Below are 16,216 nucleotides of genomic sequence, written 5' to 3'. Positions count from 1 at the left end.
TTGATTTAAATTTAATTCTTCGTGATTTAAACACTGCAAAATGGAAAATAAAATCAATGCTGGGTTCTTCTTCTCAATTTAAGCAAGTCATTGTAAAGAAAACAAACGCTCCATATGAATTGAGATTTATTGACATCAGAAATTATATAGCGGGTGGGACATTAGACCAATTCACTCAAGATTTCGGAAACAATAAATCACGTGTTAAATCCTTTTTCCCTTATCAATTTATCACATGGGAGAATTACGAAGAAGAATTATATAAAGAGGAACCATTCACGAAAGATTCATTTTATTCAGCATTAACTCAAGAAACTATATCAGATAGTGATTATCAAATATATCTCAATGATGCTAAAAATTTTAAGAATAGATTAGAATATTTTATTCATTATTGCAATAAAGATGTTGAAATTATGATTGACCCAATCGATAAAATTATTGAAGAAACATTTGTTTATAAAATTGATATGCTTCATAATCTTTCTTTATCATCGAATGCTTCAATGATTCGTTACGCTTTAGCATATAAAGACTTTAATCCTAATGAAAAATATCCTGAGGAAGAGATAGAATCAAGTTTTGAATTAACGAAAAAGTATTGGAAATATAAAATTGAATCATATAAGAAACAAGATGAAAAAGCAGAAAGGATACTAAAAATAATGTTTCAATGGATGATTTTCAATACTATCACGATTTAATCCTTTCATCTAAATGCAAAATGTGTGGTAAAGCGTTTACATATGCTAATAAACCAACATTAGATAGAATAGATAATGAAAAACCACATACTAAAGAAAATTGTCAGTTAATGTGTTGTTATTGCAATGTCGTGAAATCAAATAAAGATGAAGATGTTCAACGTTTAAGAATCAATTTAAGAAATTATGCATTAAAAAATAATTTACCAATGACTTTAGATTCAGTTGAAGCTTATCACATTCTCCGTAATGGAATTACTGGTGGTTTATCAAATGTTCAACATCGTGTTAATCTTAAAGGAATCACGCACATTAATAAACTTTCATATAGTCCAGAAACTAAAACTGTATCAAATGAGGACACCACCAACATTATGACTCATTTCGTTGGTGTTGACTTTAATTCATTATATCCTTCATCATTTTCATCTAATCCTCATGATTTCATTCAATATACTGACCATAAAATGTATATGCCGGGAAGATTGAATGGGGTTATCATTTGTGATACAGCAACAAAGAAAGCAAAAGCACTGGGAATAATTAAGAAGAAAAATACTTTATTCGTGGCTGAAGTAAAGGGGCACATTGATGAAAAATACATTAATGATTACATAAACTTTTTACCGATAATAAGAAACTTAGATATTATCACAGATGAAAAAACAATTGGCAGTTTTATGTATAATTACATGAAATCAAACAATCTACCAGTTGACCAGAAACAGAGGAAATTAATTCAGTTAGCATCAACACACAACCAATATCAACCATTTTCTTCTTATTATCTATGGTATCTAATCGACAGATTTAATTTTATCATTGATGACATTCAATCAATTTTAACATTTACTAAAAACACTTGCTTTAATGAATTTGCGAACGAATTTATGAACGAAAGACAAAAGGCTGAATTAGAAGGAAATAAAGGAAAAAGTTTATTTTGCAAGATTTCGCTTAATGGATCATATGGTTACGATGCAATGAATACACAAAATTACGCAAAGACTAAAATAATGAATGCACAGAAGGCACGCGTTGCATGTATGTCAAATAAGTTTAAAAACATAAGAGAAATAGGTGAGGATACATATCAAGTGATGCTTAAAGATAGATTTTATAGATGTGATACATGTTTACAAGAGGCATTCTTCACTTTAGATAACGCAAAATACTGGTATTTAGTTTTCATTTATGATTTTATGTATAAATGCATGGATGTTAATCGTTTTCATTTCATTGAAGGTGATACTGATTCATCTTATTGGGCAATCGCTGGCGACCCAAATCTTCCTAACACTCAAGCATTTCAAGCAATTGTTACCGATAAACAATTTTATGATAAAAACATTTTCAAATTCGCACCTTTTGATTTCTTCTGTTTTGATGAGAAATTTAAACCTAAATTAAAGAATAAAGCTGAAGAAAAAGCACATGAGAAAAAATTATTGGGTTTAGCAATTGAGAAACAAGGTGATAACATGGTTGCTTTATGCCCTAAGTGTTATACATCATTCAACGGTTCAATTGATGGAAGTGATTTTAAAAAGATTGCACAAAAAATGAAAGGTGTTAGTTTACGACAAAATAAGCAATTAACACCTAAAAATTATTTGGATATAATAAATGATAAAGTTATTTTCGATGGTCAGAATATTAATTTACAACTTAAAAACGGGTCAATGACTCGCTTAACAATCGGTAAGACTGCATTAACAGGAGCACACACTAAGGCTGTATGTTGTGAAAATGGATGTTGTATGCCATTTATTTAATACAATTTAAAATTTTATTTTTAATGAAATGCCACAGAAGAGACAAAAGGAACCAAATCGATTTATACCAAATGGTTTTAACTTTCAGATTCCAAATAATCAACCACAACGAATTTTTCAAATCCCACCACAGCATCAACACGCAACAACGACCACCACCACAGCACAACACCACACCACAGCATCAACGGAGAAGAACATTCACCCCTGAAGAAAGAAATTTCAATAATTTGATGCGTCAACAAAATCAAGGTTTGAGATTTTATCCGGGTAGTAATGGTATACATATAAGGCATCCAAATTTAGATAGAAGATATACCGCTGAGATTCATATTTTACCTAATAATACGGTTAATTTTGCTGGATTTTATGATCATCATCAGGAAATCTGGACTCCACCATTTGATACCGTTTTAGAAGGAGGAACCGTTAATGATGCGATTCAATATGTAAATAATGGTTTTGATACTATGATTCAAAGAGGTGGGCACCCTTAAAACATTTATTTTATTTTTATATAAATGGATAACGCAGATTTAGAAAATTTAATTGATGATTTAGTACTTAATCAAAATTTTCTTAATTATTATGAATTAAAATCATATCTCCAAAAACATAATAAAAATATAACAGGTGATGATATGGATTATTATTATTCATATTATAAAAATGAAATTTTGAAATATCATGATAAAATAATTTCTGAAATTAAAGACAAAATTAAAAATAATGAATATACAAAGGGAAAAACTAAATCACAACTTAAACAGTTGAAAGATTTCAAAAATAAAGTATTAACAGAAGAAGATATTGATGAATTATATAAATTATATAATCCTGAGCCGCAAAAACCAAAGGAACAAAAACAAAAGAAGAAAAAGCCGAAAACAACACCAAAAGAAAAGTAGCAAATGTTCAACAGCTAAAGGTGCAAAACGCCCAGGTCCTTCAGACCATAAATGATGCACAAGCTTTAATTTATGATTCATTAGTTAAACCATATTCAGCCCGACTTTTAAATGAAGATCAACTTTTGGAATTCATCCTTCAACATAAACTCGAAGCGGGAAAGTATATCAAACCTTTATATACAGCATATTTAAAACAAATGAATAGAATACATCCAGAATTAATGAAGGGAAATGAAATCCAAAACTTCATCATCCAAAATCAAAGGATAAAATTAAACCACTTGCAACACCAAAACCTCCAACGTAGTACCTCCTCCTTCAGTTAATCCTTCATCATTCACTTTATTATATCCATTTCAATCAAAAAAGCAAAAAGATTTTAAAAAGGATTTCAAGATATTAAATAAACCAATTGACCCGAAAATTCAACCGTTAAAGGAAAAATTTAGTCGCCCTTCATTTGCACCATATCCATATTCATACGAAATCGATCATCTGGAATATTCAAAAGGAAACGTTACTTATTTATTGCCATTAACATTAACACTAGATATTTATATTGCATTCCAGTGAAAGGGAAAACAGAACAGGAAACAAGAAGAGCTATCAATACTTACTAGATCATGAAAGAGTAGATAATATAAGGGGTGATGGTGATAAAGGATTTCAGGCAGCTATGGCTCATTATTTCCCACAAATTAATTTTTACTTCTCATCTTCTCCATATACGTTTCATAATAAAATAGTTGATGCGGTAATGAGAACTCTTAGAGATGCGTTAGGGGTTAACGGTCAGATATACTGGGATGGAAATCATGACTCCATCATACAGCAGTTAGTATATTATTACAATAATACATGGCATAGAACTATAAACATGAAACCAGTGGAAATGAAAAATGATATTTCAAAAGAATGGGAATATATTAGAAAGCAAATGGAAAGGTTAAATGATGTTAAACGTGAACAAATTAATTCGGGGCTCATGAATTTTAAACAAGGGGATAAAGTTTTGATTCATCTCGATTATGGAAAAACTGATAAATCAATGACAAAAAGAAGACGAAGATTTGACACAATAGCTGAATTTGTTAGATATATTAACGGCAATGCATTAGTTGAAGTTGACAATAAATTAATAGAAATTCCGATTTATTTTATTACTCCATTATATTTAAATAATATTTAATTTTTTTATTTCGTAAGAAATGAGTGACAACAAAGCATCCAAGAGTCCTGATTCAATTAAGATTCAGAGTCCAGACGATGAATATAAAAAGAAACTAAACAGAATTAAATCAAAAATATGCTATTACAAAAAGAAGCCGCAATGCGGCGGGCTGATGCCCATAAAACTAAAGTAATTGAAAACGATAAAGAGAGGAAAGAAATAATCGAAAAATTAGAAACTTACCGTTCAATCCTTAAACTGAGTGAAGCAAAAATAAAAGAATTTCATAGAATAAATAAATTGATTGGAAGAGATGAATTTAATAAAGATGAATTTTTAAACTCTATCCAAATTTAATTTTTATTCCTCTTCGACAACGTCTCTTCGAGACGCCGAACCCTTCTGGGTTCTTCTTTCCATCATTACTGCATAACCGCATCTTCTCGTTTTCGTGGTTTGTTGTTTTTAATTCGTTCTTGCATCATTTTTATCATTTCCTCCCTTGTTATGATTCGTGGTAAATTTTGAGCTTGTGGGGTATCCATTTATATAAAAATAAAATTTTGTTATCAGTTATTTTATCATCATTTTATTAAGTTCATCTTTAGTTAATTTGAATGGATTCGCTAATGTTCCACCTTGAGCCACAACACTTGCCCCGGCTAATTGTGAAGAACCTGGGATAAGTACTCCATGAAATGATTTCATTGGTATCATTAATTTAGAAATAGTTGGCTTAATTAATTTTGTCATTTATGATAAAAATAAAATTGCATAATTTAAATTTTTTTTCTTTCTCATTTTCTCATTTTCTCATTTTTCTCTTTTTTCATCCTGTTTTGGTTTCAGCAAATTTTCAAGTTGTTGTCAGTAACTTTAATTTTAACTTTGGATCAAATATTGGGTTTCCATCTTTATCTCTTCCAATAACACCATATGGTAGAATCTTCATTTATACTAAAATAAAAATTTAAATTATGCCGTTCTAAAGTTTGTGAAACAAACATTGAGCGTTCATTGAACGCGAAACCATGCATAAACTGTCATATAAGGTGGCATGTAATCTGTACCTCTTCCTGTCGTTTGTGTATATCCTGAAACGTTATGTGAATGTGTACCTGAACCGTTTGAAGTATATCCTTCATTCCATCTATTTTTATTACCATACCAATATTTACCCCTGCTAGCGTCTCTATCAGACCATCCATCAGGAAATCCATTATTTCCATCAGGATATTCAAACAAATTAGTATAAGTATGACTATGCCAGCCCGAGTCTTGAGTGTTTAAATTAACGTAATGACTGTGAGCAGGTAAATTTTCTCCCGTAATCGTTTTACTTCCACCGGTTTGTTTTGAACTATTAGCACAATAGAGGAAACGATCGTTATTTGTTGCCATGTACCGAAACCGAATACATCAGCTGGATTTGTTGAATTCATTGATGTATATATTGAACCAATGGGGTAAATCATCTCAAGAATTGTATTTAATCCATTATGAATATTGAATTTATTATAATATTGAAACTGGGTAAGAAATTAAAATTGGTCTTGTCATCAATATTAACGTATTATTTTTGAAAATTGCTTTTCTAACATCTTGAAATTTTGTGATTTCAGACCAATTTCTTCCATCACTACTGATATTTACTAAATCACCACATCCAAAAGCAATGAAATACCCATCAATATAAAATAAATTGTAAATCTATAATTTCGAGTAAGTTTTGGAGTGAATGAATAAACCAATTCCCAACTTGTGTTTTCTCTGGATCCTGAAAAATCCTGTGATAAATAAATATGTCTGTTATAACTTACAGGATATGAATAGACCATACCACCTGAAACAAGAACACAAACATTTGAAGCATAACATAAAGCTTCAATGTCTCCATCAGCTTGAAAAATTGTTCAAAACGACCAAATGGTATTGAATATGATCTATAAATTTTATCATTTTGTAGGATAAAATACATGCTGTTAATGTAATACCATTTACTTGTATAATCAATTTCCAAATCTGATACATCATACTAAACATATAATAATTTATCCCATCCTCACTAATGAAAAATTTGATTGACTTCATAAAAGTACCCATTTATTATTAACACATCTAATAGGATTATTTGGATATTTAAATTTAGCATCTTGATTTAAATTACATTTGAACCATTGGATACAATCGAATGAATAACAAGGGCAAAAAATCATCTCCAACCTTATCATTCCCATAAATTTACCTTATTATATTCAACATATAAAATTCTTGGATTAATGATTGGCTTTCGTGTATCAGGATTCCAAACAATGGAGTAAATGATTCATAGTTTTTTAAAATCATTTGTTTTAAAATAATAAACACTCCAGCTGTATAAAATAAATACGTGGTCACTCCATCGAAACATATCCATTCAAAAGAATCTATATCAAAGGTTTTATCTGATGATTTCATAAAATTTAAAAATGGTGGAGTAAAATAGACCTCTGATTGTTTTATTTCTTCATTAACAAATGATATATCAGCTTTCTTTGCTAACTCATATTAATGAATGAAATAACTTTTTCCTTATCTGCTTTCTTCTCTAACTTCATTGTTAACATATGTTTTATCTGCTTTCTTCTCTAATTCATCATTAACATAAGTTTTATCTGCTTTAAGGTCTAAACATCCTGAAACCCATTCTGTATCAGCTTTAACTTTAAAAGTCTCCAATGTCCATTCATGATACCCTTCAACCTTTTCTTTAATTTCATTATCTTTTTCATCAACATAAACCAAATTTGCCTTCTTATTTAATTCCTGGTCAACATAACTTTTAAATGCTTTTTGATTAAATTACTCTTGATCAGACAATGCAGTCTTGTCGGTCGAATTCTCGCAATCAGAATGTGTTTGCGAGAATTTGAACGAATCCGGGCACAATGCACTTGCAATGTATCCTGTATGACTGTGTCCTGATCACACGATCAGACAATGCAGTCTTGTCGGTCGAATTCTCGCAATCAGAATGTGTTTGCGAGAATTTGAACGAATCCGGGCACAATGCACTTGCAATGTATCCGGGGTATGATAGAACCAGACACAATTGTCTGCATTGCTCTATCATTTCGCTCATATCTCGCAATCAGAATGTGTTTGCGAGAATTTGAACGAATCCGGGCACAATGCACTTGCAATGTATCCTGTATGACTGTGTCCTGATCACACGATCAGACAATGCAGTCTTGTCGGTCGAATTCTCGCAATCAGAATGTGTTTGCGAGAATTTGAACGAATCCGGGCACAATGCACTTGCAATGTATCCTGTATGATGAACCAGATCACATTGTCTGCAATGCATATTTCGTCGAATTCTCGCAATCAGAATGTGTTTGCGAGAATTTGAACGAATCCGGGCACAATGCACTTGCAATGTATCCTGTATGACTGTGTCCTGATCACACGATCAGACAATGCAGTCTTGTCGGTCGAATTCTCGCAATCAGAATGTGTTTGCGAGAATTTGAACGAATCCGGGCACAATGCACTTGCAATGTATCCTGTATGACTGTGTCCTGATCACACGATCAGACAATGCAGTCTTGTCGGTCGAATTCTCGCAATCAGAATGTGTTTGCGAGAATTTGAACGAATCCGGGCACAATGCACTTGCAATGTATCCTGTATGATCCTGACACAACGTCTGCATTGCAGTCTTTCGTCATTCTCGCAATCAGAATGTGTTTGCGAGAATTTGAACGAATCCGGGCACAATGCACTTGCAATGTATCCTGTATGACTGTGTCCTGATCACACGATCAGACAATGCAGTCTTGTCGTCGAATTCTCGCAATCAGAATGTGTTTGCGAGAATTTGAACGAATCCGGGCACAATGCACTTGCAATGTATCCTGTATGACTGTGTCCTGATCACACGATCAGACAATGCAGTCTTGTCGGTCGAATTCTCGCAATCAGAATGTGTTTGCGAGAATTTGAACGAATCCGGGCACAATGCACTTGCAATGTATCCTGTATGATGACCAGATCACAATGTCTGCATTGTCAGTCTTTCGCTATTCTCGCAATCAGAATGTGTTTGCGAGAATTTGAACGAATCCGGGCACAATGCACTTGCAATGTATCCTGTATGACTGTGTCCTGATCACACGATCAGACAATGCAGTCTTGTCGGTCGAATTCTCGCAATCAGAATGTGTTTGCGAGAATTTGAACGAATCCGGGCACAATGCACTTGCAATGTATCCTGTATGACTGTGTCCTGATCACACGATCAGACAATGCAGTCTTGTCGTCGAATTCTCGCAATCAGAATGTGTTTGCGAGAATTTGAACGAATCCGGGCACAATGCACTTGCAATGTATCCTGTATGACTGTGTCCTGATCACACGATCAGACAATGCAGTCTTGTCGGTCGAATTCTCGCAATCAGAATGTGTTTGCGAGAATTTGAACGAATCCGGGCACAATGCACTTGCAATGTATCCTGTATGATGACCAGACACAAGTCTGCATGCAGTCTTTCGTCGAATTCTCGCAATCAGAATGTGTTTGCGAGAATTTGAACGAATCCGGGCACAATGCACTTGCAATGTATCCTGTATGACTGTGTCCTGATCACACGATCAGACAATGCAGTCTTGTCGTCGAATTCTCGCAATCAGAATGTGTTTGCGAGAATTTGAACGAATCCGGGCACAATGCACTTGCAATGTATCCTGTATGATAGAACCAGACACAATTGTCTGCATTGTCTTGTCATTTCGCTCATATCTCGCAATCAGAATGTGTTTGCGAGAATTTGAACGAATCCGGGCACAATGCACTTGCAATGTATCCTGTATGACTGTGTCCTGATCACACGATCAGACAATGCAGTCTTGTCGTCGAATTCTCGCAATCAGAATGTGTTTGCGAGAATTTGAACGAATCCGGGCACAATGCACTTGCAATGTATCCTGTATGATGAACCAGACACAATTGTCTGCAATGCATCTTTCGTCATTCTCGCAATCAGAATGTGTTTGCGAGAATTTGAACGAATCCGGGCACAATGCACTTGCAATGTATCCTGTATGACTGTGTCCTGATCACACGATCAGACAATGCAGTCTTGTCGGTCGAATTCTCGCAATCAGAATGTGTTTGCGAGAATTTGAACGAATCCGGGCACAATGCACTTGCAATGTATCCTGTATGACTGTGTCCTGATCACACGATCAGACAATGCAGTCTTGTCGGTCGAATTCTCGCAATCAGAATGTGTTTGCGAGAATTTGAACGAATCCGGGCACAATGCACTTGCAATGTATCCTGTATGATGAACCAGACACAATTGTCAGCATTGCTCATCTTTCGTCATTCTCGCAATCAGAATGTGTTTGCGAGAATTTGAACGAATCCGGGCACAATGCACTTGCAATGTATCCTGTATGACTGTGTCCTGATCACACGATCAGACAATGCAGTCTTGTCGTCGAATTCTCGCAATCAGAATGTGTTTGCGAGAATTTGAACGAATCCGGGCACAATGCACTTGCAATGTATCCTGTATGACTGTGTCCTGATCACACGATCAGACAATGCAGTCTTGTCGGTCGAATTCTCGCAATCAGAATGTGTTTGCGAGAATTTGAACGAATCCGGGCACAATGCACTTGCAATGTATCCTGGGTGTCCTGATCACACCAGACAATGCAGTCTCTGTCGGTCGAATTCTCGCAATCAGAATGTGTTTGCGAGAATTTGAACGAATCCGGGCACAATGCACTTGCAATGTATCCTGTATGACTGTGTCCTGATCACACGATCAGACAATGCAGTCTTGTCGGTCGAATTCTCGCAATCAGAATGTGTTTGCGAGAATTTGAACGAATCCGGGCACAATGCACTTGCAATGTATCCTGTATGACTGTGTCCTGATCACACGATCAGACAATGCAGTCTTGTCGGTCGAATTCTCGCAATCAGAATGTGTTTGCGAGAATTTGAACGAATCCGGGCACAATGCACTTGCAATGTATCCTGTATGATGACCACGATCAGACAATGCAGTCTCTTTCGGTCGAATTCTCGCAATCAGAATGTGTTTGCGAGAATTTGAACGAATCCGGGCACAATGCACTTGCAATGTATCCTGTATGACTGTGTCCTGATCACACGATCAGACAATGCAGTCTTGTCGGTCGAATCTCGCAATCAGAATGTGTTTGCGAGAATTTGAACGAATCCGGGCACAATGCACTTGCAATGTATCCTGTATGACTGTGTCCTGATCACACGATCAGACAATGCAGTCTTGTCGGTCGAATTCTCGCAATCAGAATGTGTTTGCGAGAATTTGAACGAATCCGGGCACAATGCACTTGCAATGTATCCTGTATGATGAACCAGACACAATTGTCTGCATGCTCTATCTTTCGTCATTCTCGCAATCAGAATGTGTTTGCGAGAATTTGAACGAATCCGGGCACAATGCACTTGCAATGTATCCTGTATGACTGTGTCCTGATCACACGATCAGACAATGCAGTCTTGTCGGTCGAATTCTCGCAATCAGAATGTGTTTGCGAGAATTTGAACGAATCCGGGCACAATGCACTTGCAATGTATCCTATGATAGAACCAGACACAACGTCTCATGCTCATCATTTCGTCATTCTCGCAATCAGAATGTGTTTGCGAGAATTTGAACGAATCCGGGCACAATGCACTTGCAATGTATCCTGTATGACTGTGTCCTGATCACACGATCAGACAATGCAGTCTTGTCGTCGAATCTCGCAATCAGAATGTGTTTGCGAGAATTTGAACGAATCCGGGCACAATGCACTTGCAATGTATCCTGTATGACTGTGTCCTGATCACACGATCAGCAATGCAGTCTTGTCGGTCGAATTCTCGCAATCAGAATGTGTTTGCGAGAATTTGAACGAATCCGGGCACAATGCACTTGCAATGTATCCTGTATGATAGAACCAGACACAATTGTCTGCAGTCTTGTCGCTCGAATTCTCGCAATCAGAATGTGTTTGCGAGAATTTGAACGAATCCGGGCACAATGCACTTGCAATGTATCCTGTATGACTGTGTCCTGATCACACGATCAGACAATGCAGTCTTGTCGGTCGAATTCTCGCAATCAGAATGTGTTTGCGAGAATTTGAACGAATCCGGGCACAATGCACTTGCAATGTATCCTGTATGACTGTGTCCTGATCACACGATCAGACAATGCAGTCTTGTCGGTCGAATTCTCGCAATCAGAATGTGTTTGCGAGAATTTGAACGAATCCGGGCACAATGCACTTGCAATGTATCCTGTATGACTGTGTCCTGATCACACGATCAGACAATGCAGTCTTGTCGGTCGAATTCTCGCAATCAGAATGTGTTTGCGAGAATTTGAACGAATCCGGGCACAATGCACTTGCAATGTATCCTGTATGATGAACCAGACACAATGTCTGCATGTCTCTTCGTCGAATTCTCGCAATCAGAATGTGTTTGCGAGAATTTGAACGAATCCGGGCACAATGCACTTGCAATGTATCCTGTATGACTGTGTCCTGATCACACGATCAGACAATGCAGTCTTGTCGGTCGAATTCTCGCAATCAGAATGTGTTTGCGAGAATTTGAACGAATCCGGGCACAATGCACTTGCAATGTATCCTGTATGATGAACCAGACACAATTGTCTGCATTGCTCTATCTTGTCGTCATTCTCGCAATCAGAATGTGTTTGCGAGAATTTGAACGAATCCGGGCACAATGCACTTGCAATGTATCCTGTATGACTGTGTCCTGATCACACGATCAGACAATGCAGTCTTGTCGTCGAATTCTCGCAATCAGAATGTGTTTGCGAGAATTTGAACGAATCCGGGCACAATGCACTTGCAATGTATCCTGTATGACTGTGTCCTGATCACACGATCAGACAATGCAGTCTTGTCGGTCGAATTCTCGCAATCAGAATGTGTTTGCGAGAATTTGAACGAATCCGGGCACAATGCACTTGCAATGTATCCCTGTATGATGTCCTGATCACACGTCGCATGCTCAGTCTTGTCGCTCATTCTCGCAATCAGAATGTGTTTGCGAGAATTTGAACGAATCCGGGCACAATGCACTTGCAATGTATCCTGTATGACTGTGTCCTGATCACACGATCACAATGCAGTCTTGTCGGTCGAATTCTCGCAATCAGAATGTGTTTGCGAGAATTTGAACGAATCCGGGCACAATGCACTTGCAATGTATCCTGTATGACTGTGTCCTGATCACACGATCAGACAATGCAGTCTTGTCGTCGAATTCTCGCAATCAGAATGTGTTTGCGAGAATTTGAACGAATCCGGGCACAATGCACTTGCAATGTATCCGGGGTATGATAGAACCAGACACAATTGTCTGCATTGCTCTATCATTTCGCTCATATCCTCGCAATCAGAATGTGTTTGCGAGAATTTGAACGAATCCGGGCACAATGCACTTGCAATGTATCCGGGGTATGATAGAACCAGACACAATTGTCTGCATTGCTCTATCATTTCGTCATTCCTCGCAATCAGAATGTGTTTGCGAGAATTTGAACGAATCCGGGCACAATGCACTTGCAATGTATCCTGTATGACTGTGTCCTGATCACACGATCAGACAATGCAGTCTTGTCGGTCGAATTCTCGCAATCAGAATGTGTTTGCGAGAATTTGAACGAATCCGGGCACAATGCACTTGCAATGTATCCTGTATGACTGTGTCCTGATCACACGATCAGACAATGCAGTCTTGTCGGTCGAATTCTCGCAATCAGAATGTGTTTGCGAGAATTTGAACGAATCCGGGCACAATGCACTTGCAATGTATCCTGTATGACTGTGTCCTGATCACAAGTCAGCAATGCAGTCTTGTCGGTCGAATTCTCGCAATCAGAATGTGTTTGCGAGAATTTGAACGAATCCGGGCACAATGCACTTGCAATGTATCCTGTATGACTGTGTCCTGATCACACGATCAGACAATGCAGTCTTGTCGTCGAATTCTCGCAATCAGAATGTGTTTGCGAGAATTTGAACGAATCCGGGCACAATGCACTTGCAATGTATCCTGTATGACTGTGTCCTGATCACACGATCAGACAATGCAGTCTTGTCGGTCGAATTCTCGCAATCAGAATGTGTTTGCGAGAATTTGAACGAATCCGGGCACAATGCACTTGCAATGTATCCTGTATGACTGTGTCCTGATCACACGATCAGACAATGCAGTCTTGTCGGTCGAATTCTCGCAATCAGAATGTGTTTGCGAGAATTTGAACGAATCCGGGCACAATGCACTTGCAATGTATCCTGTATGACTGTGTCCTGATCACACGATCAGACAATGCAGTCTTGTCGGTCGAATTCTCGCAATCAGAATGTGTTTGCGAGAATTTGAACGAATCCGGGCACAATGCACTTGCAATGTATCCTGTATGATGTCCTGATCACAATTGTCTGCATTGCATCTTGTCGTCATTCTCGCAATCAGAATGTGTTTGCGAGAATTTGAACGAATCCGGGCACAATGCACTTGCAATGTATCCTGTATGACTGTGTCCTGATCACACGATCAGACAATGCAGTCTTGTCGGTCGAATTCTCGCAATCAGAATGTGTTTGCGAGAATTTGAACGAATCCGGGCACAATGCACTTGCAATGTATCCTGTATGATGTCCTGATCACAACGTCAGACAATGCATTGTCGTCGAATTCTCGCAATCAGAATGTGTTTGCGAGAATTTGAACGAATCCGGGCACAATGCACTTGCAATGTATCCTGTATGACTGTGTCCTGATCAACGATCAGACAATGCAGTCTTGTCGTCGAATTCTCGCAATCAGAATGTGTTTGCGAGAATTTGAACGAATCCGGGCACAATGCACTTGCAATGTATCCTGTATGACTGTGTCCTGATCACACGATCAGACAATGCAGTCTTGTCGGTCGAATTCTCGCAATCAGAATGTGTTTGCGAGAATTTGAACGAATCCGGGCACAATGCACTTGCAATGTATCCTGTATGACTGTGTCCTGATCACACGATCAGACAATGCAGTCTTTCGGTCGAATTCTCGCAATCAGAATGTGTTTGCGAGAATTTGAACGAATCCGGGCACAATGCACTTGCAATGTATCCTGTATGATGTCCAGACACAACTGCATTGCTCATCTTTCGTCAATTCTCGCAATCAGAATGTGTTTGCGAGAATTTGAACGAATCCGGGCACAATGCACTTGCAATGTATCCTGTATGACTGTGTCCTGATCACACGATCAGACAATGCAGTCTTGTCGGTCGAATTCTCGCAATCAGAATGTGTTTGCGAGAATTTGAACGAATCCGGGCACAATGCACTTGCAATGTATCCTGTATGATGTCCTGATCACAACGTCAGCATGTCTTGTCGGTCGAATTCTCGCAATCAGAATGTGTTTGCGAGAATTTGAACGAATCCGGGCACAATGCACTTGCAATGTATCCTGTATGACTGTGTCCTGATCACACGATCAGACATGCATCTTGTCGGTCGAATTCTCGCAATCAGAATGTGTTTGCGAGAATTTGAACGAATCCGGGCACAATGCACTTGCAATGTATCCTGTATGACTGTGTCCTGATCACACGATCAGACAATGCAGTCTTGTCGGTCGAATTCTCGCAATCAGAATGTGTTTGCGAGAATTTGAACGAATCCGGGCACAATGCACTTGCAATGTATCCGGTATGATGAACCAGACACAATTGTCTGCATTGCTCATCTTGTCGTCATTCTCGCAATCAGAATGTGTTTGCGAGAATTTGAACGAATCCGGGCACAATGCACTTGCAATGTATCCTGTATGACTGTGTCCTGATCACACGATCAGACAATGCAGTCTTGTCGGTCGAATTCTCGCAATCAGAATGTGTTTGCGAGAATTTGAACGAATCCGGGCACAATGCACTTGCAATGTATCCTGTATGATGTCCTGACACAATTGTCTGCATTGCTCAGTCTTGTCGTCATTCTCGCAATCAGAATGTGTTTGCGAGAATTTGAACGAATCCGGGCACAATGCACTTGCAATGTATCCTGTATGACTGTGTCCTGATCACACGATCAGACAATGCAGTCTTCGTCGAATTCTCGCAATCAGAATGTGTTTGCGAGAATTTGAACGAATCCGGGCACAATGCACTTGCAATGTATCCTGTATGATGTCCTGATCACAAGTCAGCATGCAGTCTTGTCGGTCGAATTCTCGCAATCAGAATGTGTTTGCGAGAATTTGAACGAATCCGGGCACAATGCACTTGCAATGTATCCGGGGTATGATAGAACCAGACACAATGTCTGCATTGCTCTATCATTTCGCTCATATCCTCGCAATCAGAATGTGTTTGCGAGAATTTGAACGAATCCGGGCACAATGCACTTGCAATGTATCCTGTATGATGTCCTGATCACAAGTCAGCATGCAGTCTTGTCGGTCGAATTCTCGCAATCAGAATGTGTTTGCGAGAATTTGAACGAATCCGGGCACAATGCACTTGCAATGTATCCGGGGTATGATAGAACCAGACACAATTGTCTGCATTGCTCTATCATTTCGCTCATAT

The 16,216-nt window shown here is 37.9% G+C and overlaps 1 protein-coding gene and 3 pseudogenes across 4 annotated transcripts, besides 1 other annotated feature; all 4 read left to right on the top strand.

Annotated features, from left to right (window-relative positions):
* The first annotated feature begins 56 nt into the window (after nt 1-56).
* On the top strand, nt 57-2,479 carry TVAGG3_0511160 (annotated as a pseudogene). Its single transcript has one exon. A coding segment is annotated over exon 1 (2,423 nt).
* A 28-nt stretch (nt 2,480-2,507) lies between these two features.
* Nucleotides 2,508-2,976, top strand: TVAGG3_0511150 (annotated as a pseudogene). The gene has a single exon. A coding segment is annotated over exon 1 (469 nt).
* An 867-nt stretch (nt 2,977-3,843) lies between these two features.
* Nucleotides 3,844-6,048: a mobile genetic element.
* On the top strand, nt 4,148-4,579 carry TVAGG3_0511140 (uncharacterized protein; the record flags this gene model as incomplete). The annotated part of the gene is made up of 1 exon (XM_051236955.1): nt 4,148-4,579. One exon carries the CDS (start codon nt 4,148-4,150, stop codon nt 4,577-4,579), a length of 432 nt encoding a protein of 143 aa, XP_051094779.1.
* TVAGG3_0511130 lies at nt 4,599-4,918 on the top strand (annotated as a pseudogene). Its single transcript has one exon. A coding segment is annotated over exon 1 (320 nt).
* Nucleotides 6,049-16,216: the final 10,168 nt, after the last annotated feature.

The sequence above is a fragment of the Trichomonas vaginalis genome, chromosome II (assembly GCF_026262505.1).
Source record: "Trichomonas vaginalis G3 chromosome II, whole genome shotgun sequence".
Taxonomy (NCBI): domain Eukaryota; phylum Parabasalia; order Trichomonadida; family Trichomonadidae; genus Trichomonas; species Trichomonas vaginalis.
This window is presented reverse-complemented; position numbering and strand designations above follow the sequence as displayed.